The 25,760-nt window shown below is 43.2% G+C and overlaps 1 protein-coding gene across 2 annotated transcripts in view; it reads right to left on the reverse strand.

Annotated features, from left to right (window-relative positions):
• LOC102561407 (amine oxidase [flavin-containing] A) overlaps positions 1 to 25,464 on the reverse strand; it is a 63,631-nt gene extending 38,167 nt beyond the window's left edge. Inside the window, exons 1-3 of one of the 2 annotated variants that reach the window (XM_019487231.2) lie at positions 25,271 to 25,464; positions 5,612 to 5,706; positions 2,690 to 2,827 (exon numbers count right to left, since the gene is read on the reverse strand). In XM_019487231.2, coding sequence (XP_019342776.1) covers positions 2,690 to 2,827; positions 5,612 to 5,704 — 231 coding nt within the window. In that variant the 5' untranslated portion in view covers positions 5,705 to 5,706; positions 25,271 to 25,464. Of the gene's footprint in view, positions 1 to 2,689; positions 2,828 to 5,611; positions 5,707 to 24,971; positions 25,091 to 25,270 lie in introns of those variants that run through there. The other variant, XM_006270298.4, reaches the window with a different exon arrangement.
• Between the last annotated feature and the right edge of the window lie 296 nt (positions 25,465 to 25,760).

Raw genomic sequence — 25,760 nt, forward strand, 5'->3', positions numbered from 1 at the left:
TTCTTGCAGATGCAAGTTGCAAAGTGTCTCATGCAATAGCCAATGCTGGGGGTTGAGTCTCTGCTATGCTGTTTGTACTGCAGTGCAGCCAGAGACAGGCAATTGTGCTGGAAAACTTGTAAAGAACTTTTTTCTCAACTACTCAGTTGGTCTAATAAAAGATATCACAGAAGTCTTCAAGATGAAACTGGCCAGACATCTAGCTGGGATAATTTGATCTCAGCACTATTCCTGCATAAAGCAGGGGGGTTGGACTCAATCTTTCGAGGTCCCTTCCAGTCCTTAATTTCTATGATACTATGATTCTGTGATCTACCCAAAGAACCTTGCCTAATACTGAAGTGTGACACTGCAGGAAGAAAAAGAGGAAGTGGTGTCAGACACAGAGGAAGCAGCTGCTGATTGGGGAAACTGATTTATGTAATTATTATTTATTTATTGCCTAAATCTGTCAGTATCCTGAGAGCTGCAGTCTGGTTAGTTCTGCTTCCGTTCAGGAGTGTCATATGTAGAAGACAGGTAAGCTCAGCAGGACTGCAAGGCCAAATCCAGGACTAACCCATGGAATGTAGGATAGGTGATAAGCTTATAATTCTGCTTCTTGCTCCAAAGCATGCTTCCACATCAAAGAAAATTTATGGGATTACATGGTCATTACCAAAAGCATGCATAATGTAATATAATCTGTATCTTCAGTGTCAAAATGGATTAAGGGCATGAATTCATGCATCCCATTAGGGCCTCTTACTTAGAGCACAGAGGACATCCAGAGCCTTTTAAGAAACTAACGGATCCATGTTTGAACTTAAGTTAAATAAAATGGGCCAACCACTCAATTAGTATAAGACCTACACCAGTCTGCACAAGATGAACATCTGGTTCATTTTATTGTTTAAGCACTGATATGGGTGTGGAGCTAAATTGTCAGCTGTATATTGACAATTTTATGAACAATGCATGGGACTAGTAAGGGGAGGTTAATGCATGTTGAGTTTTGAGACTTCGGTGTATGAATGCACTGATCTAACATAAAAGGGAGCTGTGGGAAGAACAAACAGGAAGGGGAAAACAGAATAAGATAAGGACACCCAGCTTTGAGGACCCTGAACGCCTATCTCCAAGAAGTTGCAAGGCTTGTTCTGCTAGGGCTGGGCACTAGCAAATCAAGCAATAGACAAAGGACAAAAATATCTGGGAATCAGAATAGTCAAAAAAGAAATCCCCCCAAAAAACAAACACAAAAAACCTCTTTTAATGGAGACTTTCCATGAAAAAGGGTGGGGAAAGAAATGGTACATGAGCTACAGGGATGGACTATGGTGGTCTACCATGATCCCCTTGTGTAAGACTGTCAAACACCTGGTATGTCTAGTTAAAGAGTGTTTAACCAGAGCTGCACTCTCCTAAACATTTTGGTTTCACACAACTACTACTGTACTTTGCTTTAAGAAAGCTGCTTGTTCATTGCTTACCAGTGCTTCTGCTTTTAAGGGAGCAAAAGTGCAGAGTTTGAGCCTAGGTCAGGCCTGCTGAGAAAATTATGGTTGATCAGCAGGAACTACAGCCAAAGGCTGAGGCTGAGGGTGGGATAAACGTGTAATGCCACTCCAAAAGAAATGTGATGGCTAGATACCTGAGACCTGAGGAGGAGTTGTACTCAAAGAGGCCAGAATGGGGTCCAACGAGCAGTTGGCTCCAAAACTGAGCAGCATGTATTTTACAGGAATCTATTTGAGTCAGCCAACATGATTATATATTTGTTATATATGTTTTCATAAAATGGGATTTTTTTGTATATGCTTAGGGGAAAAGAGCTATTTAAAATATATATAAAAAGGTTTCATTCTTCCTGGATTAGGTCTTCCTGGAATTCCATATTAGGAACTTTGTTTCTCTAGGCCCATTTCTAATTTTTAGCTGTTCTGTGTTTTCCTTTAGCAAGAAAGAAATAACATTTCACAAACCTGCTATTTGTTCAAGAGGCATAGACTTCTAGAATGAAAATGGACACCTGCCCAGGCAGCAGGAAACCTGCATAATTGATCAGCAATTATCTTTAGTGTCACTGCATTAAAAGGGATGCCCTTACAAAGGCTCTCAACAAAGAAAAAACAGGTACTGTAGCCAAGCAGACAAGGGAATAGGCATTTTATTTTGAAGTGGGCATGACTAAAATGCAAATTATGCCAGACAAGTAGTTAATTGTTTGCTATATATACTTTTTAAGGTTCTTTAGATCTAAAAAAGCTTTATGGATTTTTTTTTTCTTGATTCAGGAGTTTCTTCAGAAAATTAAATAAAAAAACAGGGGACTCTCATGTACAGATGAGTGCAGCTATTTTAGATGCTTCTGAAATGTATAACTGTTTAGGAAAGCAAGCTCCAAAAGATGGCACATCCATCTTGAAATCTTGAAGCCCTGCAAAGGGTACTGTTAAAAATTGTTAGGTGACAGATTTGCCTTATCTGTAAATGGACACTGTCCCACTGAAAATATTTTATATGCATATTAAAAAATAAAAGAAGAATAGTAGATTTAACAGCCAATAAATCAAAAGAGGGAAGAACACCAGTATACACAAATGCATACTGAAGAGACCTAACAAGGCCTATTTAACAATCGTCAGCTATTTCTGAAGTTCAATATTCTCTTTAGCTGACTGGCTATAAAAGAAGAACTAAGTCTTACCTTCACATGGTAGATCACCCTCTCTTCTATATTCACTTTGTATGTTTCTATGCCCAGCTCCTTGGCCAGCCGAAGGATGCGGTTTTGGGTAGGTCCTACATATGCACCACCAACATCTACATAATTTACTTGCTTGTTCTGTCAAATGAAAAACAGCAAGAATCAGGATTTCCAGAGGAAGCTCTGCAACAGAAATCAGGTAGAAAACTCTATTTCACAGCAAAAACAGTAAGGCCCAGATTCTCCAGTGCTATCTACATGGTGTAGCTTTTTACACCTGTGCACACTGAGGACACACTGAGGGCAATGCCAGTTCTAAACAGGTCCACTCCACTCCTTCAGGCAAAGGAGCTCATGGGTAAAGGAGAATGCACTGTGCAAAGCAGTGTGGACCACATGCATAGTTAGAGGATTATGAAACGGCATTGAACAAGCTCAGCTCATGGTGATGCTGCAATGGTACTTTGGTAACTGTCAATATTTTTCATCATGCAAGGTACTTGAAATATGAGCCAGTTATTGTTAACATCCAAATACATAAATTGTTTAAAAGAATTTAGCCCCATCATTGCAGAATCATATGACATCATTTCTCTCTGGAGAAAAGCAGCCTCCCTACTCTTTGCAGAAAAGTTTTCCCTGGACTTGAAAAGATAACAGGAATATACAGGTGTCCACAAGGCAAACCAAAATGCAGACAGGCCTGCACCAGTATACTATACTTGATTCCACTGTAGAATTTCCACAGGAAAAATCAGGGGCTGAATGACAGCTGTATAGATTGCTATTACCTGCTTACATACCACCCTGTTGTGCAGGTGCTGTAAAAGCTCCTACAGGATGCAGCTCTTCCAGGATAGCTGCACATAAAAAAAAAATCACAGAATCATAGAAAATTAGGGTAGAAAGGGACCTCAGGAGGTCATCTAGTAAACCTCCCTGCTCAAAGCAGGACCATCCCCAACAAGATCATCCCAGACAAGGTTTTGTCTAGCCAGGTCTTAAAAATCTCCAAGGATGGAGAGTCCACAATCTCTGTGAGTAACCTGTTCAGTGCTTTATCACCCTCCTCATGAGAAAGTTTTTCTTTACATCTAAACTTAACTTCCCTTCCTGCAACTTGAGACCATTGCTCCTTGTTCTGTCATCTGCCACCACTGAGAACAGTCCTGCTCCATCCTCTTTTGAACCACTCTTCAAGTAGTTGAAGGCTGCTATTAAATCCCCTCTCAATCTTCTCTTCTCCAGACTAAATAAGCCCAGTTCCTTCAGCCTTTCTTCACAAGTCATGTGTTCCAGCCTGCTAAACATTTCTGTTGCCCTCTGCTGGACTCTCCAATTTGTCCATACCCTTTCTGTAGTGGGGAACCCAAAATTGGACCTATCTGTCTGCTCTAGGTCCCAGGGTAATTTATATTAGTGTACAAAACCAACATCAGCTATAGGTTGTAAATATATCATCTAGTAACATTTCCAGACTGAAAAACACCTGGTAGTAAGGCGTGTTTTCCCCATCTGTGCAGATACTTACGTAGCCCTTCGCACTATAGTATCTGGGTCCTACACTGGTAATACCTGAAACGAATAATCTTTTCTCCAGCACCCCAGAATTTGGGTATGCTCCTCTGTGCATATGTAACCTGCAGCACTGGTGCTTGGCCATGAAAGAGCTACATAAAGAACTTTGATCAATGTCAGATGCATTGAGAAATAAAATTAAATTAAATTTCAGAGAGAGATACTGCTGTTAGAAGGCAGATTTCCCAAGACAATAATTCCATTTAATACTTTTCATGGCAAGTATTTTAGCAAAGCATTTTCAGTGACATGGAAGGATGTTGTTGATGTATTAAGGTTTCAAATACAATGGTTGCTATTGAAATATCAATATTTACTTCCAGTTACCACACAGTGGTTTCTGACATACCACAGCAGGCCCTATATTTAGACAGGGAAATAACTGCAACATTTGTATCTCCCACCCACTAATTGGTATCTCAAGTCAAATCTTTTTTTTTTTTTTTTTTTAATGACAGGCACTATATTTTGGATCCAAAGTATAGTACATTTTTATAAAGGGAAATTTTAGTACTGCGCATCTTATAGGAAAGCAGTAATACCATTATGCTTGAACTGAACCGACACAATGGCATATGTCACTAACATTCAAGAGTTCTGATCTTATCTTGCCCACATATCTCTCTGAAAGTTTGAATTATTTATTACATTGTAACCACTCAGTTCTGACCAGAAGAAGAAAAAACATACCATAAAAGCTATAGATCTTAAAAAGGAGCATGATTCTACCCTGCAAAAAGATATAGCCCCAAATTTGCCTTAATAATGATATACGATTGATGCCTATCAATAGGAATGTTGGTAGGTGCCCTGGGAATATGTTGCTCTTAAACAGCTCTTGCTGTTATATGGAATGTCACCAGAATACACAATAGGGAAAATACTTCCAGGGGAAACACTGCTGCTGAGTGGCTACTGCTCTTCCCAGGTGTTGCTGGAACTGGGCACTGACTGCATTTGCTTCTTAGAAACATGCGTTTTCTCACAATACGCTCCTGACATCACCCCAACACCCAATCAGACTCAGCCTTTTTTGTATTTTCACTGCATATGCCATAATTCTGATTTGCAATCTCCTCTGCAACAGATATGTCTAATTTTTGTGTGGGACACAAGGAACACTCAGTATTTCATGCACATGGAACAAGCACATTGACAACTACAGTACACACCACCATGCCCAAATGAAGTATGTTCTTAAATAAAATATCATTCTGATGATACCTACCTGAAAGACCCCATATTCTTATGAAACTACACATCCTCTGTGCATTTCTTGGCAGTGTCCAATATGGCACTGTATGCCTGCAAAATTCAGTGCTACCAACATCTAAAAGCACTTACCCTAATAGTGAAGGTCCTTCCTCCAACTCTGTCACGGGCCTCCAGAACCACAACACTAAGGCCAGAGTCAGCCAGTAGTTTGGCTGCAGACATCCCTATGGGAGAAAGAGGCAAACAGTTATTTTAAAGGAAGCAGTTGTGATCAAAGTTACACAAAGAAAACTCAGCCTGTGTTTGTGCAGTGCCTAGAAAGCTAGAAAACCTATCTTAGTAGGGACTCTCAGGTGCTACTGAAATACCTGTGAAATATAATAATGAAACAGTACAATCTCAAGCAAGCAGACTTTCCAATTTCTTCCCTTCCCTATCAACTTTCTGTCCAATTACCAGCCAACAATATATCTTTGATTATGGGGACTGATTTGAATGCATTGAGGTTTGCCCATGACAATTAAATGGGCTGAATGTGGATGCTCTGCAGGAGGAGTTATTGTTTCTTCAAGAGTGATCTAATTGTGAGACCATGTGACAGAGATCAGATACACTATAGCACACTGAAAAATGAATCCTCTTAAACGTGAGCCAGGATTGTAAAAAACATTGCGAGTTTGTCAAACCAAATTATCCCATTGTCCACAAGGCCAATTTGATACAGAGCTCCTTGAAAACAGGAAAGCAGCCTTAGCTGCCAGAACTTCTGGCAAGATATCCTGCATTAAGGAGCAATAATATCATTTTCATGGAGATTACACTATTTAGATATGTGATTAAAAAAAAAAACAGCTCATAAATACATAAAAATATGCTACTTAAAAGGCCAGATCATGGGTCACGCTAATTTCCTGGACGGTGTAACTGTGTGCATGTTTTAAAGGTAAGGAGGATTGGTCATTAAGCTCCTGGGCAAAAACATGATCCTCAATTACAGAGGTAGGAAAAGATCCTTTGTTGAAAGCTAAAAATAAGAATATTCAAAGGCTTTATAATAAAACAAATGAAATATGTGACTACCATGATTTCCAAGAACAATATAACATTCAGATCACAGGGTGCAGCTAATTTTTCCATTTTTTTTCTACTACTTAAACTTCGAGTAGTAAACATTTTCTATCTCAACATCAATCGTTTAATAAACCACGTGCAACTCCAAAAGATAGTGCATTTTCTATTATGAACTCCCTACATTAAGTGGAATTTTCTCTTGTAAAGATGCAAAAAATATGAGCCTAATCTTGGCAACTTAAACTGGTTTTTTCTCCATATAAATATTTGTTTTTGTGTCATGGGACAGAGGTTTTTCAATCAAATATATAGGGAGTTATCAAAAGTAGATATCTTATGTCCATAAAGCAGAAGAAGGATTAATCTATTCTATGAGAGATTATATTAAACAAGCAAGCATGCAGCAATCATTCTTTTAAAGATATTTAGACTGAAGATATATTTCTGAGAAAGCAATTTTCTGTAGTAAGTTCCTGTGATGCTCAGTGAAATCATGGAACTGAACCATTTTGGTCCAGGTATTAAAAGAATGACAGGTCCAAATTCTAGTCCACTTATTATATGCATAAGAGGACTTAGACACCTAAGCACAATTCTGTTCCATCCTGCTCAAGTCCTTGAAAAGCCCTTAATATAAAAGGTGGATAAGTTCCCTTTCTCCTTACTACTTTTTTTAAATAACTAAATCATAAGGAACAGGTGATAATGAATGCAATATGGATTTCCAGAGATTTGAACAAAATGAATCAAAAATCATACTTGGGCATCTAGGTCCATTTATATACCTAATATGGGTATGCCCTAGTTCAGTGGGGGACAAAATATAGCCCATGGGCCTGATCCAGCCCACCAAGGGATATTATCCAGCCCACAGTGGGTCCCTTGGCCCCATCCTGCCCAGGAATAGGTGGCAGGCTGGGCCGTGGCGTGTGTTGCTGGTCCTGCCATCCCCAGGCGTGTAGTGGGGCTGGGGCAGCATAGAGGCTGGACTCACTTCCAGGCAGCCCTGGCAGTGGTGGCTCTGTCCGACTGTTGCCTCTAGACCCAGCTCCACTGCCCGAGTACCCCAGCCCATCTGCCCTACACTGCAACCAGGTGCATAAAATTGGGCCATGGGTGGGGAGCGACATCTGGGAGCAGGATGGGTGGGTGGAGCTGGGATCACAGGGTAGGATCATGGGGCAGTGACAGTGTGGGGCCAGGGCCCTGGGCAGAGTCTTGATCTGCATGCCCCTGCAATGGGTGCTGGTTCCATGGGCAGGACTGTGCATGGAGCAGACTGCAGCTCTTCCCCAGGTCCCAGCCCCATACATAACCACTTCGCGATCCTGGCCCCAGCCCCAACCCTGCCCACCCCTCCAATTCCCAGACACCACTGCCTGCCCACCTGCAGCCCCATCCCAGCCACCTGGTCACACGCCCTGCCTGTGCAGGTCCCAGCCAGTCTCCAAGGAGGCCCCAGGATTGTGGGGCCATGATAGTGCAGGGCTGGTGCCCAGGGCACAGCCCTGATCCGCTCCCCACACACCTCTGCCTTCAGACCTGGTGCCCATCGCAGGGGCATGAGGACAATGGATCTCAACTCTGCCCCGGGCCCCAGCCTTGTCAGAGCCCTGCAATTTCAATCCCATCCCCATGCCCATCCCACTGTCAGATGTTGCCCTCCACCCACCTGTGGCCTCATCCCAGCCTCTTGGCCAAGCCAGTTAGGGAGTTTTGGGTTGCTGACCTGGCCCATGACAGCTCACCAAAACTCTCTAAATGGCCTGCAGGCCCAAATGACTGCCCACCCCTGCCCTAGTTACACATTTACTTCTGTAAATTCTTAAAATATTAAGCTGTTTTCTGTTTTCATGAGATACACAGGATCATAGCAATAATTGATTAGGAAAAATAATGGTTATACTATAGCAGGGTTTGGAGATAAAGCTTAATTTTATAGTTTAATTTCAACACAGGGACAGACATTCAAAAAGCCTGAGACTGAATTGATTCAATCTTTGCAGGTTAGTCTAAACTGGCTGGACCAAATCACTTTGTAACCGTACAGGCACATGCCTGCAGTGGCTCGGGCTAGAAGCCAGGGAGCAATAGAGCAGCCCTCATTTCTCTTCCACAGGGGTGAGCTGAGGGGGCGTGGCCAGGCCCCCCTCCTCCCCCCCCCCCCCCCCCGCAGGATTAGGGAAGGGTTCCCCGCCCCCTCCCCCCCCGCTTATCAGCTTTTAGATAGTTTACTGGGCTGCTGCAATACTGTATTGTTAGGGACATTATTATCTTATGGCAGGGTAATTACCTGCAATTAAATGAACGTGTAGATGCTGACCACAGGTGTAAATTACACCTGGTCAGCCCAGCCAGCAGGGGCCCAGATTCCTAACCGCTACCTAGCTATATGGCTCCACACTTTCAGTACCCTCATGCCCCAGCCAGCCTCTCCGCCACCAGACATTGCCACCTGGAGCCCAGGGCTGACTCCCTATGCCACCTGCCAGCTCAAGCTAGCTTTGCCACAGCTTAAATTGCTTCTGTCCTAGGTGCACGTGTAGATGCTGCACCTGGCAGAAGATTACTTTGGCTCCGGAATTTATTGCTTTGAATTAACTGCATGTGTAATTAGCTCCACAATAAAGTCTCCGCATCTACATATGCGGCCGTATTAGTTCACAGTAAACTAATAAATGCCGCCATAGGTTAGTACTTGTAAATACAAATACTAACCTGCAGCGGTGTTACTTACTATGCAGTAACACATGTGTAGATGTGGATGGGGCTTGCTGGGGCACGACAGTGCTTCAGTAAGGGGGCTGCCTTCCAGCTAGCCCCTCACTGAAGCACATTTGTACCCCAACCATCCACTCTGCAGCATATTAAGCCAGGCCAGAGCAAACCTCGACTTGGCAGGCTGGCCTCCCAGGCCCCCTGCCAGCTGGGGCTGCTCCACCCTAGCTCAACATGCTGCAGCCCCAGGCACACATGTAAACACACTGCCCAGCAGCAATAAACTCTGACACAATATCCACCAGAGTTTATTGCTTCATATTAATTGCACACATAGAAGCACCCACTGGGTACATCTACCCAAGACTTTTTACAGAGCACTAGACTAATCTAATGCACAGTAAAGCATCACCATCTACATGTGTGCAGCAATTACTGCATAGTGTATTAGTCTAATGCACCACTTTCTAGTACCTGTAGCCACAGGCACTAGGAAAAGGAAGCATTAACTAATGCTCCATACAGCATGTGTAGACACTGACCAGGAACAAATTGCTCCCAGTCAGCCTAGGCAGCAGAGGATCACAAGGGGTGGGGAGAGCTGTACTGGCTCAGCAGAACAGTTTCCCCCACCCCCCTCACTTGGGGCCAGCTCGATCTCCCCGCCCCCCCACATCTGGGGCAGAACTGCCAACGGAGCTAGGACAGCTCCTCCTTGCCCTCTGGAATTTCAGACTAAGCTCCTGTGCCCCCTGCCAGCCCAGGGCTGGTACCCTGGGTAGTCTGGAACTCCCCTTGGCTGTTGCAAGGGGGAATAGCAGGGCAGGAGCAGCCCTGGACTGGGGCTGCTCCTTTTGGGCTTGGTTTGGTCCTGACAGGGGCACACATACAGATGTGTGCAGGGGAGTGCTTTAGTGTGAATTTTGTGCACAGAAAATGCAAGCATATCAACTGCACCTGTAGACATACCCACTGAGTATCAGCCTCACTTGGGTGCCTCCAGAGTACCAAGCTGGAGACAGTACCATGTGGAGATTGTGCTGCATCCTTTTCTCGAGTATAACACTTGGTGTTAGAAAGTGTGTTCCCCCAATGTCCTTGGAAGTGTTTCGCTGCCCATCTCTTCCACAGACTGGACAAATATCTCAAGTAGCTGTGGTTGAATGGTGCCACACTGCAACTTTCACCCCCACTAAACATAGCAGAGATTATGCAAGCCACAGCCTAGCCCATGATTTTGACTTTTTATAAATCAGGGGTGTGATAGTCAGATGAAGTGAGCCCACTGAAAACTAACCTTGTCTGAGGTCTCAGTCTATTTGTTATTAGATCAGGATAAACAAGGCAAGACAATTTGTACAGCCTCCACACGGGTTTCTATGGCAACCTCAAACCAAGCTCCATCTAGACACTGTACAAGAAAACTGTATTCCAACTGATTTTGCAGTTCTGCTAAAAGACCCTAAATTGCTGCTGTCAAAGATAGCACTGTCATTGCCTTCATGTCAGAAGAACAGAGAAACCTGATCAAACAAAACAGCCTCAAGTGCATCGTTATATACAATATTGAGGAGGTACAGTTTGCACAAGACAGTAAAACTAGATAAGAAGATAGACTAATGTCAGGTGGCAAAGTATAAACCATGTCTCATAGCTGAAAATTACTGCTAAGAAATTATCCACTTGTTGAGTAACATTGAATTTGGGCTGCAGACAGAGGTACAAGAACAGGAAGCAGGCCTTTTAGCTCATGGGGAAAGAAGAATGGTTATATTCTAATAGGGCACAAAGCTAGGACATATGAGAATGGAGTTCAATACCAGACCAAACTACAAAATCCCTGTGAGCTTAGGTAAATTACTTAATACACCCTGTTATCTCATCTCTATGCTTGTAAAATGGGAGCAATGTTCCCTATCTTACAGGACAGTTATGACAGAAGGAGAAGGAATCCACAGCATAGATACAGGCTGGGGAGTTCCCTTCTTGAAAGCACAGAGGTGGAAAGGGATCTCGGAGTCATTATTGACTCCAAGATGAACATGAGCCGCCAATGCCAGACTGCAGCCAGCAAGGCCAGCCATACCTTGTCATGCATCCAAAGGTGCATCTCAAGCCAGTCTAGAGAGGTGATACTCCCCCTCTATGTGACTTTGGTCAGGCCGCAGTTGGAGTACTGCGTCCAGTACTGGGTGCTGCACTTCAAAAGGGATGTGGCCAGCCTGGAGAGGGCTCAGAGGAGGGCCACCCGCTTGGTGAGAGGGCAGCAGGACAGGCCCTACGAGGAGAGACTGAGGGACCTGAACCTGTTCAGCCTCAGCAAGAGGAGGCTGATGGGGGACCTGGTGGCTGCCTACAAGCTCATCAGGGGGGATCAACAGCAAATAGGCAGAGCTCTTTTCTCCCCAGCACCACCTGGGGTGATGAGGAACAATGGTCATAAGCTGATGGAGAACAGGTTTAGGTTGGAAATCAGAAAGCAATATTTTATAGTTAGGTTGGCCAAAATCTGGAACCAACTTCCCAGGGAGGTGGTCCTCGCCCCTACCTTGGGCATATTCAAGAGGAGGTTGGATGATCACCTGTCTGGGGTCTTGTGAACCCAGCATTCATTCCTGCCTGTGGCAGGGGGTCAGGCTAGATGATCTGTTCAGGTCCCTCCTGACCCTAGCTACTATGATACTATGACAGTAAAATTCACTGGAGATTGTGAGGTGCTCAGATACTACACTACTGAGGGCCACCCAAGTAAGTAGATAGCTATAATATGTACATTATGGAAGTATAAAAAGAAGAGATAGTCACTTTGTTTGAAATCGGTAATAGACAGTCAGGCTTCCCTTTACACCTGGATACAAAACCGCTGATACAGACAGAAGCTGTCTACTACCAACAGTTGCATGTGATACTGTAATTAGAAGTAATAAAGGATACCATTTTACAATGCCATATCCAGAATTACTGTATGAAATGCTGACCCTACTGGAGTTTGCTAAAGGTTCAGGGGGGCCAGAATTTCACTCATTGTTTCCAATGTTACTTACATCAAGAATATGAGCAGGCCAGACAATCAACTTCATTTGAAGGTGAGGAGTGGGCCACCCGTAACCTGTAAGTGCAGGAATTTCAGGTGACTTGCCTCATTGCCAAAAAGGCAGAAGAGCAGCATTTCATCCAGCATCACATCTTAATCTCAGACGAGGACTTCCCAATGGCCATGATATCCTGTTTCTGCAAGCCCTTGTGCTAGACTGTTTGTAGTCAATGCAACTGTGAGATATGACCCTTGCAAATCTTTGTAGAAGTGTTAAACCAAGTGAAAATATTAAACTTTTTTGAGGTGAAGGAGTTTTATGGGCCTACATTTTGTGAAGTACTTTTAAGTACTCAACTTAGGGCACTGCAAAGAGACTAGTTTTTCAAAAAAGGCTGAATCCAATCCTTTAAAAAAAAAAAAAATCAAGACTCTTTAAAATCTCCCAAACTGAACACTGAAACCAATGCATTCAAATCAACCGTTCCCCCCCCACACAGTCAGTCTTGAAAATGTAGGCTGCAGGTTTTAGATGCTTAGATTTGGTAGAGGTGGGTTGGTTGCTTTTTAGACAGCATAATAACTCCATTCAAGTGTACTGGGGTATCCATCTAATTACTATAGCCAGGAAAGAGAATGGCTAAAGCAAACAAAATTTGCTATTACTTCTTAAGATATTATGGCAAACAACATTTCACATAAAATGAGGTGGTTCTTTTTATGAGAAGTTTCTAAACTATTAGAGCCATGGTGGCAGAGGGGATAAGTTTGCTATGGATCTGGAGACATGAGTCCACCCTTTGCCCTGGATTTGTGCTGAAGGCTGTCCATAGTTGACCCAACTGGCCATGGGTACTTAGTTGTGTGGGCTAGGGAAGCAGAGGTTGCTGAATCTTACCAACTCCCTTGTGTGCCATTGGCTCCAAAAGTCAGCATGTCTTAATCACCTTTGCCCAATAAGCTTTCTAGTTTCAGGTGGACTATAACCACCTAAACTAGTATTGTAGTAGTCTGATTGCATCTCAAAGAACGATAAAACCATATTAAGACATTTTTCTCAGCTTCTTGAAGGCTCAGATCAAGTGTAGTGGCTTCTTAACCTGGCAGAAGAAATACTATGTATCTGTGTCCAAGAAGGCAGTTTTCCTGAAACACCTCACAGGAGAACTGCTCTTCTGGCATGGTTCAGAACCCAGTGAGGCGTAGCGGCTTTAAGCCCACTTTATGGAAATAGGAATCTCCTCCCTTGCTTGCTCCGAGGGCCTTATGGCTAAGGGCAAGCAAAACTTGGGGGATCCGAACCCCAGGCCTTCAGGCTTGGGCCTGCAAATAGGATGCTTGCCAAAGGTTTTGGAAACATCTGAAGCCCGAGGTGCGGATGGAGGATGTTTGCCAGTAGTAGAGCCACTTATGGTTCTGGACTTTTGAATTTGGAATTAGTTTTGGCTAATTTGGCCTTGGATACAAACTATATATATAAAATTTAGATGTTTTTCTTAGCAATTTCCTTGGCCTTAATGGGTACAATTGTTAAGTTTTTCTCTTTTTTTTAATTCTAAGACACATCAATTAATAGGAAAGTAAAGCAATTATCAATAAATCTTTATAATATTAAAAGTTTCACTATAACAATGGGCTATTTCTGTGATTACATTTACGGCTTTACCGATGGGAAATCTAATCATCTCCACAGAACTGAAAAATTAAATCTGGCAATGATCATCTTAAACTCAGCTCTTATTAGTCAAACAGAAATCTTTTTGTCAAGTAAATGTAAACCTGCCAATATAAGCTGGAACATATATGCATGATATCCTGGGGGTGAACTTTTCTTGTCATCACCCAAATCTGCCTTGATTGGCATAGTGGTGACAAGGACTACAAATAAGTTTCAACATGTCCATCCATCCTGGCTCTTCTCTCACTTACGCCAGTGTATTGGAAGGAATTCTGCAAGAAAGGCACTATAGCTAAACCAGAGTGTAAAAGACAGAGTTGGAGAAGAATCCAGCCCGTGTTTCTTTCTTTTCAGACTTTATAAAGTATCCATATAGGATCACTCATGAAAATCAACAGATTTAAGAATGAATAAACAACTGTGTTGTTTAATTTCAAACTAAATTTACACAGGCCAGCAAAACAATTCAGCAGCGAAGAAAATGCTAACCATAATAGGGCTGTGTTCCTCTTTCAATCTTGCTTTATTAGACAATGCCACAAGCTTTCTGTTGGTCTAAAACTTGATTTTTACTTTCTTAAACACACTATTAACCTTTCTTCCAGTGTAGCCAAGATTAGGGGGTTAACTATAACAGTGAGGACATTTTTATTTATTTTGTAATTTGAAGATCACTGTTTTCTGTCTTGGTTTGTGCTAGTTTCTGGGATCCATTTACTTCTCTCCTTTTTGTTAATATTCAGATCGGTTCCCTAACATTTTCAGACCAAAGGAATATAAATGAACTCTCTCTCATGATACAATATTTACTTGAAGTGTATCACTCAAATGAATTCCAATAGCACTACTGCCTGAACTGTTTAAATAGATGCAAACATTGTTCTGAAAAAGGCAAAGACAGTTGCCCTATTTACATCATTAGGAAAGTATGAATGGGCAAATGAAAAGGATAATACTGATCATAAGCCGAGTTCTTCCTCACAGACTCATCCACTTTCATTTTCATGCACCAGATAGAATACCATTTAATACGGAGGATTTTTTTCCTATAGCTGAGTATGAATGTGAAAACTGTCACTGTAACTTCAGGACCTTAACTGCACAAATATTAGGACAGTCAGAATCCCCTGAGCAACCTCAATGTTGCCCTACTCCATGTATATATTATACCATGTTATTTGGGATATATTTCATAAGTGCTAACTATTTAATAGGCTGGTGGAAATAAATAATACCCAGAAGCTCTCTCAGATATTTAGTTAACATTCCTGTCTATGCAGGATGTTAAACAACTTTTAGCTGTTTCAAAAGTTGTGCAAAATCCAGAACGCAAGGACATGATATAGGTTTATGACACTAAGAGACTTTGAACCCATTAACGAATGAGTCAGTCAGCCATATTTAGAATTTTCACCAAGTGCATGGCATATAAAAAGGGGTCATAATCTTCATTTAATAAGTAATCCAAGGGTAATTCAAGATACAAATATGGCTTAGATATAGTATCTAATTTATGCAGCTGTTTTCGGACACCATGTGTGACAGAATACAGTTCAATGAAAACTGCTGTATAAGATAATGTAGAATGTTTCTCTATCTCTGACAATAATTTCTCCCTCACTCTCTCATGGTAGAGAAAACAAGTTAAAATTATATTTTAGCCAAGTCTGAATGGATCAAAAAGTTGTGTTTTTAACCTGAAAAAACTTGTCACTCATGAGAAAATGTTATACCCTTACATCAAAATGTCAAAATACAGACTAATGAAATATGATTCCTGCGTTCAATGTAGTTTGTGATTATAACATTCCTGAGTAACATATGACAAATGGAAACAAACAGAAACTGACATTTTGTCACATATTGGTCAACTTAATGGATCCACCTGTTAATTCGATGCTCTCTGTGCTATGGTTTTACTTTCCACATAATACACAGATTGCTAACTGAGTATAACAGGAACTCTGGAGGATGGTCACCTTTGAAATAAGACCCCTTATTTAGACATCCAAATGTAGCTTCAAGTACCTACTTTTCGGTACCCAAGTTGGAAATGCGTACCAATGACCATAATGGTCCCTGGTCCATCTAGTAAAGCAATATTGAAGAGTGTATCTTAATTAGATAGCCAAACAAAGCACAACATAGCCAGAAAACAGAGAAACGGAACAGATTAAATACAAACTGCGTGTAAATCTAGGAGGAACTCCAGGGAAATGAATTAAGTTACTCCAAATTTATACAGGTATAACTAAGAATAGAATTTTGACCCAGAATTGTGCTTTTGACAGTGTATTTAACACTCCTACCCACAGAAAGGCCTGCATACCAAGATCTGTCAGAACAAACAGAGCAGTATACATCATAAGTTGAGCTATCATTACAGCTTGCAGACACCAACCTACGTTTCCCAATTATTCAATATTTCATACAGAGATCAAAACCCTTGAATGCATTATTCCACTGGAAAGCCTTTTGATCACAGATGACAAAACAGAAAATGCCAAGTCACTTAACATTTTTTACCATGGAGAGAAGCTTCCATAGTCCATCATGTGTTTTCCTTCAATATAAAGCTTAATTGCTGTCCTTTATACATTTCTCCCTCCCCCTTCTAAATTTTGTTTCTTGGTCTCGTTCAATATGCATCTGTGTAATAGGAAGTACTGTCATCTTCTGCCTGTTGCCAGCAAATTTGAAAGTCCATTTCACTTAGCAGCAGAGTATCACGGACTACACAAAAGAGCAACCATATTATTATTTGGAACATTAAAATCATCTCTGCCAAAAAGACATAATCCTTGAGGCTAAGTGCAAGCATGGCAGAGCATTTCTCTGTGCCATGTATTGTACTATTACTGTAATCTTCAGTACAATGTGCACTCTAAAACAGAGATTCCCAAACTTTTTCTTATTGGGTACCTCCTTCCAGATTTACCAGCTGCCTGTGTACCCCTACCAGGATATGTTTTATATTTTATTTCATTAAATGCCAATTATTATTATAATGAAAATTAAATCTGCCATTACAAAATTTCTCCCACGTACTCCCCAGAGATGTCTTGCATACCCCTAAGGGGTACGCGTACCGCAGTTTGGGAATCCCTGCTTTAAAACATTCTTGTGCAGGTTCTTGTTCACTTTCATACTCCTCCCAGTTTCTGGCTCTATGATCCATGTCCTTTATACACCATGTAAATCAGCTATTCACAGTTCTGCATGCATACTAGTAAGATATTGGGCACCATATGTTCAAAACCCTTGTAGTTAGTGGGCATGTCTACACATACATTAATATGCTTTTCCTAATGTGCATTAAATTTAGTACCTCCAATGTTAGGTACTAAATAAATGTGCATTAGGCAGTCCTACCACAGTACCGAGGCACAATGTGCAGTATCCTATTTTACTGCTCATTAGTGTAATTGCATTTTTTAACGTGATGCTTTAATGTGCAGTAAAATAGGCTACTGCACCTTAAAGTAAACATGTAGACACACCCAGTGGGTCTAACAGCCTCCTGTGAGGCATAGTAACAAGAGTGGTCAAGGTATTTCCACGTTGTCTTTAGGGCTAGTGACAGACATTCAAAAAGCCCACGCCTGAATTGATTCAGTCTTTGCAGGTTAGTCTAACCTGGCTAGGCTGAAATGATTTGAAATCGGACAGACATTCTCTCTGGACTGAGAAAATTCAGGCACATACCTACAGTGGCTTAGGCTAGAAGCTGAGGCGTGCTAAAGCAGCCCTCCCTTCCCTTCTGCAGGGAGCTGAGCTGAGCTGGGGGGGCATGACCAGGCTCCAGCAGGACTCTCTTATTAGGGAGGTCTGCCTGCATGGTCCCAGGCTATTCCCTGCTAGCTACTCAAGGGGCAGGAGTGTTGCCAGCCCCCAGCCCCAGGCTAGCACTCTGAGGCAAGGGTGCGGGGGAGGTGGGATGCAGTGCAGTGAATGCATCTGTTGATGATATGGAGCTTTTCAATTTCCCTCCCCACTTCATCATACTATCTGCAGCAAACTGACAGGCAAGAAACCCAGCTGAGGGCTGACAGTGATTACAGTCTTTATCACCAGATTAGCAAAACAATGGCCTCTCTACCATTACTTCAGACTTCTTAAACAGCTTACCTGCTGACCTGTTGATTAGCTCCAAACAGCCCTAAGCAATCACTGTTCTGTCTGCCTGTCCCAGTGAAATTGGAGAAAGACACACACAGAGTCACCTCTTGGCATTAGCTAGCATAACCCATGCCTAGGGTCCATGAGGCTAGGGTCCCTGCTATGGGAAGTGGGAGATGGGAGTGGGGGGGTGTTCCTGATTGAGCAGTGAGGCGGCGGTGGGGGGTATGGCAGGGGGAAGCCAGGCAGACCCTGCTGTGCCTACAAGTCTGCTGGAGCTCTGGCCATGGAGCAGAGGGGAAGGGCCAGCCCTGCTGTGGAGCAGAGAGCCCTGCCCAGCCCAGAGAGCATGCTGGGAGACTCTGATTTAAATTAAACCAGCAAGGGGTCTGGGACAGACATTGCATAAACCGGTTTGACCCAAATCAGTTAAGTCTGATACTACATTCAACCAGGTTTATCTCAAACCAGTTTCAGCCATTTTCAAGCTGGTTTATGTGGACTGAACATCTGTTCTGTTACAGGTTTAAACCAGTTTATGTGCAATGTCTGTCCCTAGCCTAGAAGTGCAGATTCAGTCTGTGCTTCAGATTTTATGCCAAAGACCACTTCCATTTGATTCATTTTTCAGTCAGAACTTTCTCACTCAAATTAGGGAATAAAACCAACCAGATGTGACATTACCCACATCAGTCCTTTCTGTGTGCCACTAGTTACAAAAACTGTCCTTAACCAAGATAGTTCAATAGGCCTCTAGGCCATTGAATTGCCTTATATATCATTAATGTTGTTGAACACCTGCTATTAGAAAAGCCTGTTTTCAGCTGCTTAAAGCTTGCCAAATCTGGTCTCCTTAAGCTAAAGTGATCTGTGCAATATGCCTTCCTCAGGCTGCTGACCTGTGGAAATTTTCAGACAAAATGCTTTAGCCAGTTCTAAAAGCAAGACTAGAGAAAAAAGACAACGTTTTATAATGTTAACAATGTTTTGGAGACTTTTTTTAAAGAAAGATCTAACACCCCTACACTTTGGAGCAGGAACTAGAGATTTGGTGGTGCATTTTACCATCCCAATGAAATCCATCCAAACTGGGCTCAAGGATAAACCTCTAAAATACATTTCATACATGTTAAGTAGACATCTGCTGCAGCATAACAACTAAAACCTCTATAGAGTTCATCAAGCATCCCACAGGTCCTAGTGCTGACCAATGAACCATCTCCACAGTGACTAAAATTACTCCTTCCCTACATAGCTACTACGTAAGACCAGATGGAGCATGCTCCTTCCATCCACGGCTGTGGGACTAAAGTATGACTTTGTCTATAAATTGCTACTCTGTACTGCTGTGATTTGGGGTGGGATTGGATACTGGAACTGAGAAAAGGAAACCAGTCTCTTCTATACTATCAATGATTCCCTTGGGGCTGGGGGGGGAACAGAAGGGAAAGGAAACAACAACAGGGTGCAATAACAGGAGCAACAACATTGTCAGGAAGACTGGGGGAGTAGAAATGGCATGGAGCCTAAGGCTGTCTTGGAATGGAGGCTAGGTGGTGGATGGAACAAGATATAGAAGCCAGGGAGGAAAATTGGGGAATCCTGAGAGCCAGAGGGTATATGAGGAAGCTGAGATGGGATAGGCGAGACTGGGAGGAGACTGTAGGGTCAGGGCAAGGAGAATGGAAGGGGAAACCCATAGCTGAGATATACAAGAAAAGAGATACAAGGAGACTAGACTTGAGACTGGGTGGGCAAACAGAATGTGGAGCCTGGAGAGATGAGGACCCTGAAACTGGATGACAAACTTAAGTAGGAAGACTAGGAGCCAATGGAAGAGTAAACATGGCCAAAGAGAAGAGAGAGAGAATAAGGCGTGGAGGAGGAAACTGAGATTGCCTGGGAAGAAGACTGGAGATAAGGAGAGGGTAGAGGAACTGGGAATGGCTGGACAAGGAGATTTAGAATGGGGGAAGGAAGAGATTATGAGTGGTTGTTCAGAAACCTGGGACTGGTACAGGAAGTCCTGAGGGTCAAAGTGGGGAAGGAGACTAGAAGCTTGTGGAGTGAAGAATGGAACAAAACCCCATGACTATTGTGATAAGAATAATGAAGCCCACCTGCAAGTGGTATTGTGGATGATGAATGCACATTTTCAATGACTGTGATGTATATAATTAGGTTTTCTAATAGCAATATTTTAATTTGATGCCACTTCAAAGTCATAAGAAAAGTAAACACCAAATCTTTCACCTTTAACTTTTCTCAGTGGAAGAATTTTCATTGCAAAGTCTTTTTGTACCTATGCTATGTTTATTCATCATTTTAATCCCACTGACATGTTTTCAATTACTACAATGTCTTGATGTTTTCTGGTTGGCTCTGTTTCAGACTGCCCAGTAGACATTAATCCAATGAATAAGCATCTTGAAGCAATTTATTGATGTCTGTGATTAGAATAGGTAAAAGAAATGCTCATCACACCTTTCAAAATGGCTTTTTAAGTTAGGAAAGAAGAACACCAGATTGAGACATATTCCCTAGGGCAAACAAGATCTTTTTAGAACCATACAAACTACATTCAGAATGTCATGCCATCAATGCTATATAAGAAGGTTTTTAATTCCATCAAGGGATTCTGTGGATGATAAAAGAATGACGACTATCAGAAAAATAAGCAGGCATTTTGTCAAAAGAAATAAATTAGGCAAGCTTGGGCATTTTCAACCAGCTAAGATACGTACAAATTCTTTTTTTTCCTATTGGACAATAATGTTGATAATTTAATTTACTAAAATATCTGTACTTATTTATATTGTGTTTTATATTTATGCTTACTTTTCACAGAATAAGCCAAAGTGTGTACATTACTAACAATAGTCCCCTAGTTTGGGTAGGAAGTTGGAAAACTTCATTACCAATAACGAATCAGCTTCCATAAATATTTCTCAGTTCTGATTCAAAACACTTCTATGGTCACTCTTTCACAGCATTTTCAGAATTTGCAAATGTTTGCATTACATTAGGGAGAATACCTGAAAAATTCAAGATCTAGTGTTAGTGGCACTAGCCAGGCATAATATATTTTTGCAAAGCAAATTTAAAAGTTCTGAATGTCATGAGGCTCAACAAAAGCACATGTTTGTAGTACTGCATGACGCACTGGATGAAGTGTAGAAAAGCCCAGTGTTTGGGAGAAACCCAGCTTTCCAGCAAATACAGCTCTTCTCAAAGGAAAAAAAAAAGAAGCTGTTTTAACAGATGTTTCTGTGATAGTGGCCATGTCTACATGAGACCCTGACTGCGCAGTCATTACTGCTCAGTCATTTATTACTTGTATAAACAAGTACACTCTCATTAACCAGAGTTACTGCACAGTACCCAAATGGCTTTTTTGTGATGCTGACTGCTCAGCAGTCCGAGATTCTTACGCAGTAACATTGCATCACACCTCCTGCCAGATGATGCTACTGCATAGTCAGTGTCTCATGTACACATGGCCAGTGCCAAGCAAGAGAATATATATGAGACTTGTGCCACCACCCCATACAAAGTCATTATTCAAAAATACTTCACGCCATGATGTCAGAGCAGAGATTCACTCAGACTCTCCTATAAATTTGACCTGCTCATGTGGAAATTGTAGTCTTAAACAAAAGGCATTTATTTCATACCCACACACAGGGTTTTCGTCTCTTCATTTGTTTTTTTCCTGCTGGGGAGAGCAACACAGGGCAGGGGAAAGAGATGTATTAAGAAACAGAAGTTCCAGTAAGGATATCTTTGCCAGTCCTCATTAAGATCCTGTGCTTACTATTCTAGTTTTTTCAGAAACAAGATTCCCAAACTAAACTCTTTTATTGCCTATTACCATGCAGTTTAATTTTGTTTTCATTCACTGCCTGTCCATTTACGCCCAAACAGGAACTGACTGATATTGACCTAATATTACCTTTTATTTTTCCTGACTAAAGTTCCTCACTTAAAATCAGTACTGAAATTGATCTTTCACCCCCCTGCTCTCCCAATAATTAGATTCTACATAGGGAAAATTTATAAATTTGTTATAATTTCCAGGTCCAGAATCTAATTATTAGAGGCTTTGAATTTGTGCCCTTTCCACTGCTACAGCAGGGAAAATAAATTTTGGGGGTTCAGGTAGCACCTTTCCCCTTTGCCTCTTCTCCTTCTTCCCCCAGCAGTCCCTTTCCTCCCTTACCGTCAGACCCTGCTCTCCTTGAGCATATGGAAATGAGAAGCAAATCTGAAAACCGTGGCCGAGTCTACACAAGATGCTGACTGTGCAGTCGTTACTACGCAGTTGTTTAGAGCTTGTATAAACAAGTACTAAATGGATGTACAGTAACTGGAGTTATTGCGCAGTAGTGTCACCAAATGGCTTTTAGGTGATGCTGACTGCACAGTAGCTAGTTACTACTGTGCAGTAGTGTTGTGTCATGCTTCCTGCCATGCAACGCTACTGCGCACTAGTAACAGGCTACTGCACAGTCAGCATCTTGTACAGATGTGGCCACTGTCTTTAAAATAAAAATGTACCATATAGGCAAATTACTACAGGTATCCATAGACTTAGTTCATCCAGAATTCATGCATTTTACTTTTTTGGAAACAGCTACAAGTTTCAGAACAGGTACTCCATAAACATACTTTTAAGCAGCACTTTTATACCTATTTATATATAGTACAAACTATTCATGATATTAGTCCAAAGCCAAAAGACTCATGGATTTACCATATTGTCTACTGGGTTGAACCCCAGCAGAGTCAACAGCATTTAAAGCCATAGTGATGCCACAGCTTAGCACTGCTCGGTATGTGTACGTATTCCAAGTACCCCCCACAAAGGTTCCAAGTGCTAATTACTGCATGTTCTTGTCATGAGTCTTGGGATCCTCCAAAAGTGTATATGCAGGTGAGGCACAGGACAATGCAGTCTGGCTCCACCTCAAGGAGGGCAGGGCCACACAAATCATATGTGACAGGCTGAGAAAGGGGCCAACTGAGGGATTCTGGGTGAACTGTTTGGAGCCCCCTTTGGTGATGTTTGCCAGACATTTAAGGCTGGTGAAGAAACAGGAATCATTGAAAGTGAGAAAGAAAGGCACAGCTCAGCTGTGGGAGTGAAGAGGAAGTCAAAATGTATGCAATGTAGTAGCTCACCATGACTTGAAAAAGAGTTGGCATTGAGGGAGACTGAACCCAATGTGTATTACCATACATTTGACTCAAATGGGCTTTTTAACCAATTGTTGTGGTAGGTTCTCGTCAGCAGCTAAAATCAAGCATTTTTGGCATGAAGAGGAGGATGTCAGGGTTGCCTCTGACTCCTCTGGTACTGGCCTGGTATAGTAGTACATCCAGGCCTAGTACCAGTTCCAGAAGAAACACCTACCCATTTTTAAGGGCCAAACAAACAAGCAAAAAAAAAGTTCCCATCCCTATGCTTGCCCAACATGTGCTGTGTGTTTTACAGTCATGCTCAGTGTTGGCTGCACTGTTGGTTGCATAATTGGTTTCCATTATTGAGCAAATGTTGCATTTAGCAACAGCTCAAAGGTAGACAATGCATTTAATGTGATTTCCTTGTATGTGACTGTAAGACAATGGGCTTTTTTCCGCATGCTGATGGGGGGGGGGGGGGGACCTTGTCTTGAGTAAATTAGTCCAATGAGCATTAAGAGTCACAAAAAGAGAGTTTGATTGCACTAATGTGCATTAGAACTGACTAGAGTGCATTAAATTAGCACCTGTTATTACAGGTAATAAACGTAATGCCCCGTAATTATGTGTAGATACACCCACTGATCTCTATCTACCTATAGCACAAGATTTTGAGCTGAAGTATGTAGACAGATGACAGATATAGATCAAACAACCTACCTACTTCAGGGACCCCAGGAGACATCTAGTCCAACCCCCTGCTCAAAGGCGGACCATCCCCAACTAGATCATCCCAGGCAAAGCTTTGTCTAGCTGGGTCTTAAAAACCACAGATGGAGATTCCACCACCTCTCTGGGTAACCTGTCCCAATGCTCCACTACCCTCCTAGGGAGAAAATGTTTCCTAATACCTAGCCTAAACTTCCCTCACTGCAACTTGAAAAGGTTGCTCCTCGTTCTGTCACCTGCCACCACTGAGAACAGTTTAGCTCCATCCTCTTTCAAACCTCCCTTCAGGTAGTTGAAGGCTGCTATTAAATCCCCCTCTCAGTCTCCTCTTCTCCACACTAAATAAGCCCAGTTGCCTCAGCCTCTCAGAAGTCATGTGCCCCAACCCCCTCACCATTTTTGTCACCCTTCACTGGACTCTCTCCTATTTGTCCACATCCTTTCCGTAGCAGGGGGCCCAAAACTGGACACAGTACTCCACGTGTGCTGAACAGAGAGGGATAATAACTTCCCTGGACTGCGGGCATCACACCTACCCATGCAGCCCAGTTTGCCATCAGTTTTCTTGGCAACAAGGGCGCACTGCCCGCTCCTCCTCAGCTGCGCACCTGGGCACACCCACTCCCTCTTCCCTCACACCACCTGGGCGCCAGGGCCCTCCCGCCAGACAGCTGTGGTGGAGGTAGAGGGCAGGCTGCGCTGGGCGGGAGGGAAGCCCAGAGCAGCCCCAGCTCGAGCAAGCCGCGAGGGCTCCTTTCGCCTGCCTGCCTGCCTCGGGGCTCCAGCCCCCGCCTGCCCCCGCCGCGGGACTCGCTCAGGGCCCTGCACCCGAGGGGGGGGGGAGCGACCACCCCCCGGGCTTGCCCCGCGCGCTGCAGGCGGCGATGGCCGGCGGGGCTCCTCGCCCTCCGCCTGCAAAGGGCTGGGCTGCAGGCACGGCTCCGCGCCCGGCTGCTCACCTGAGATGCCGGCCCCCAGCACCACCACGTCGCACTTCTCGCCCATGGCTCCGGCTCTGTCTACCCGCTGAGCTGCGCTGCGCTCCGCCGCGCCGCGCCCTGCCCTGCCCTGCCCTGCCCTGCCCGGCCGGGCTCTCCCGGCACCGCCCCCCGCCCCGCCCCGCTTCCGCCAATCAGGATCGCACGCCCCGCCCGCGCTTGGGGCCGCCTTCTGCCCCCTGGGCAGGGGCCGCGATGAGGTGGGGTTGAAGGGGTTTCTGCTGGAGCCGCGGGAGAAGGGCGCTGGGGGAGTGACCCACAGATCTGCAGCCAGCAACACGTTGGCCCGAAAACAGCCGTCCCTGAATCTGGTAGAGGTGATCCGAGGCATCTGGCTCCACCAAGAAGGAAGGGGAGAGAAGCAAAAGGGCAGGCTCGCAGGGGGTTGTGCTCCACAAGGAAAGGGAAGGAAGGAAAGTCAGGATCCCAGTTTGTTATCTCCCGAAGGAAGGAAGGTCAAGTTCCCAGTGTGCTATGCTCAGGAAGGAAAGAAGGAGAGTCAGGATCCCAATGTGTTATACTCCAGAAAGAAAGAAGGATGGTCAGGAGCCCAGTGTGTTATGCTCCACAAGGAAAGAAGGAAAGTCAGGTTCCCAGTGTGTCAGGCTCCATGGAGAAGGAAGGAAGGAAGGAGAGAGAGAGAGAGAGAAGGAAAGAGTCAAATTCCCAATGAGTCACATAGAAATACTGCAAACATCCAGATTCAACATCTGGTTTTGTTTAAAACAACTGGGTCTTTTGTTTGTTGGT

This window comes from Alligator mississippiensis, chromosome 1 (assembly GCF_030867095.1).
Source record: "Alligator mississippiensis isolate rAllMis1 chromosome 1, rAllMis1, whole genome shotgun sequence".
Lineage (NCBI taxonomy): Eukaryota > Metazoa > Chordata > Crocodylia > Alligatoridae > Alligator > Alligator mississippiensis.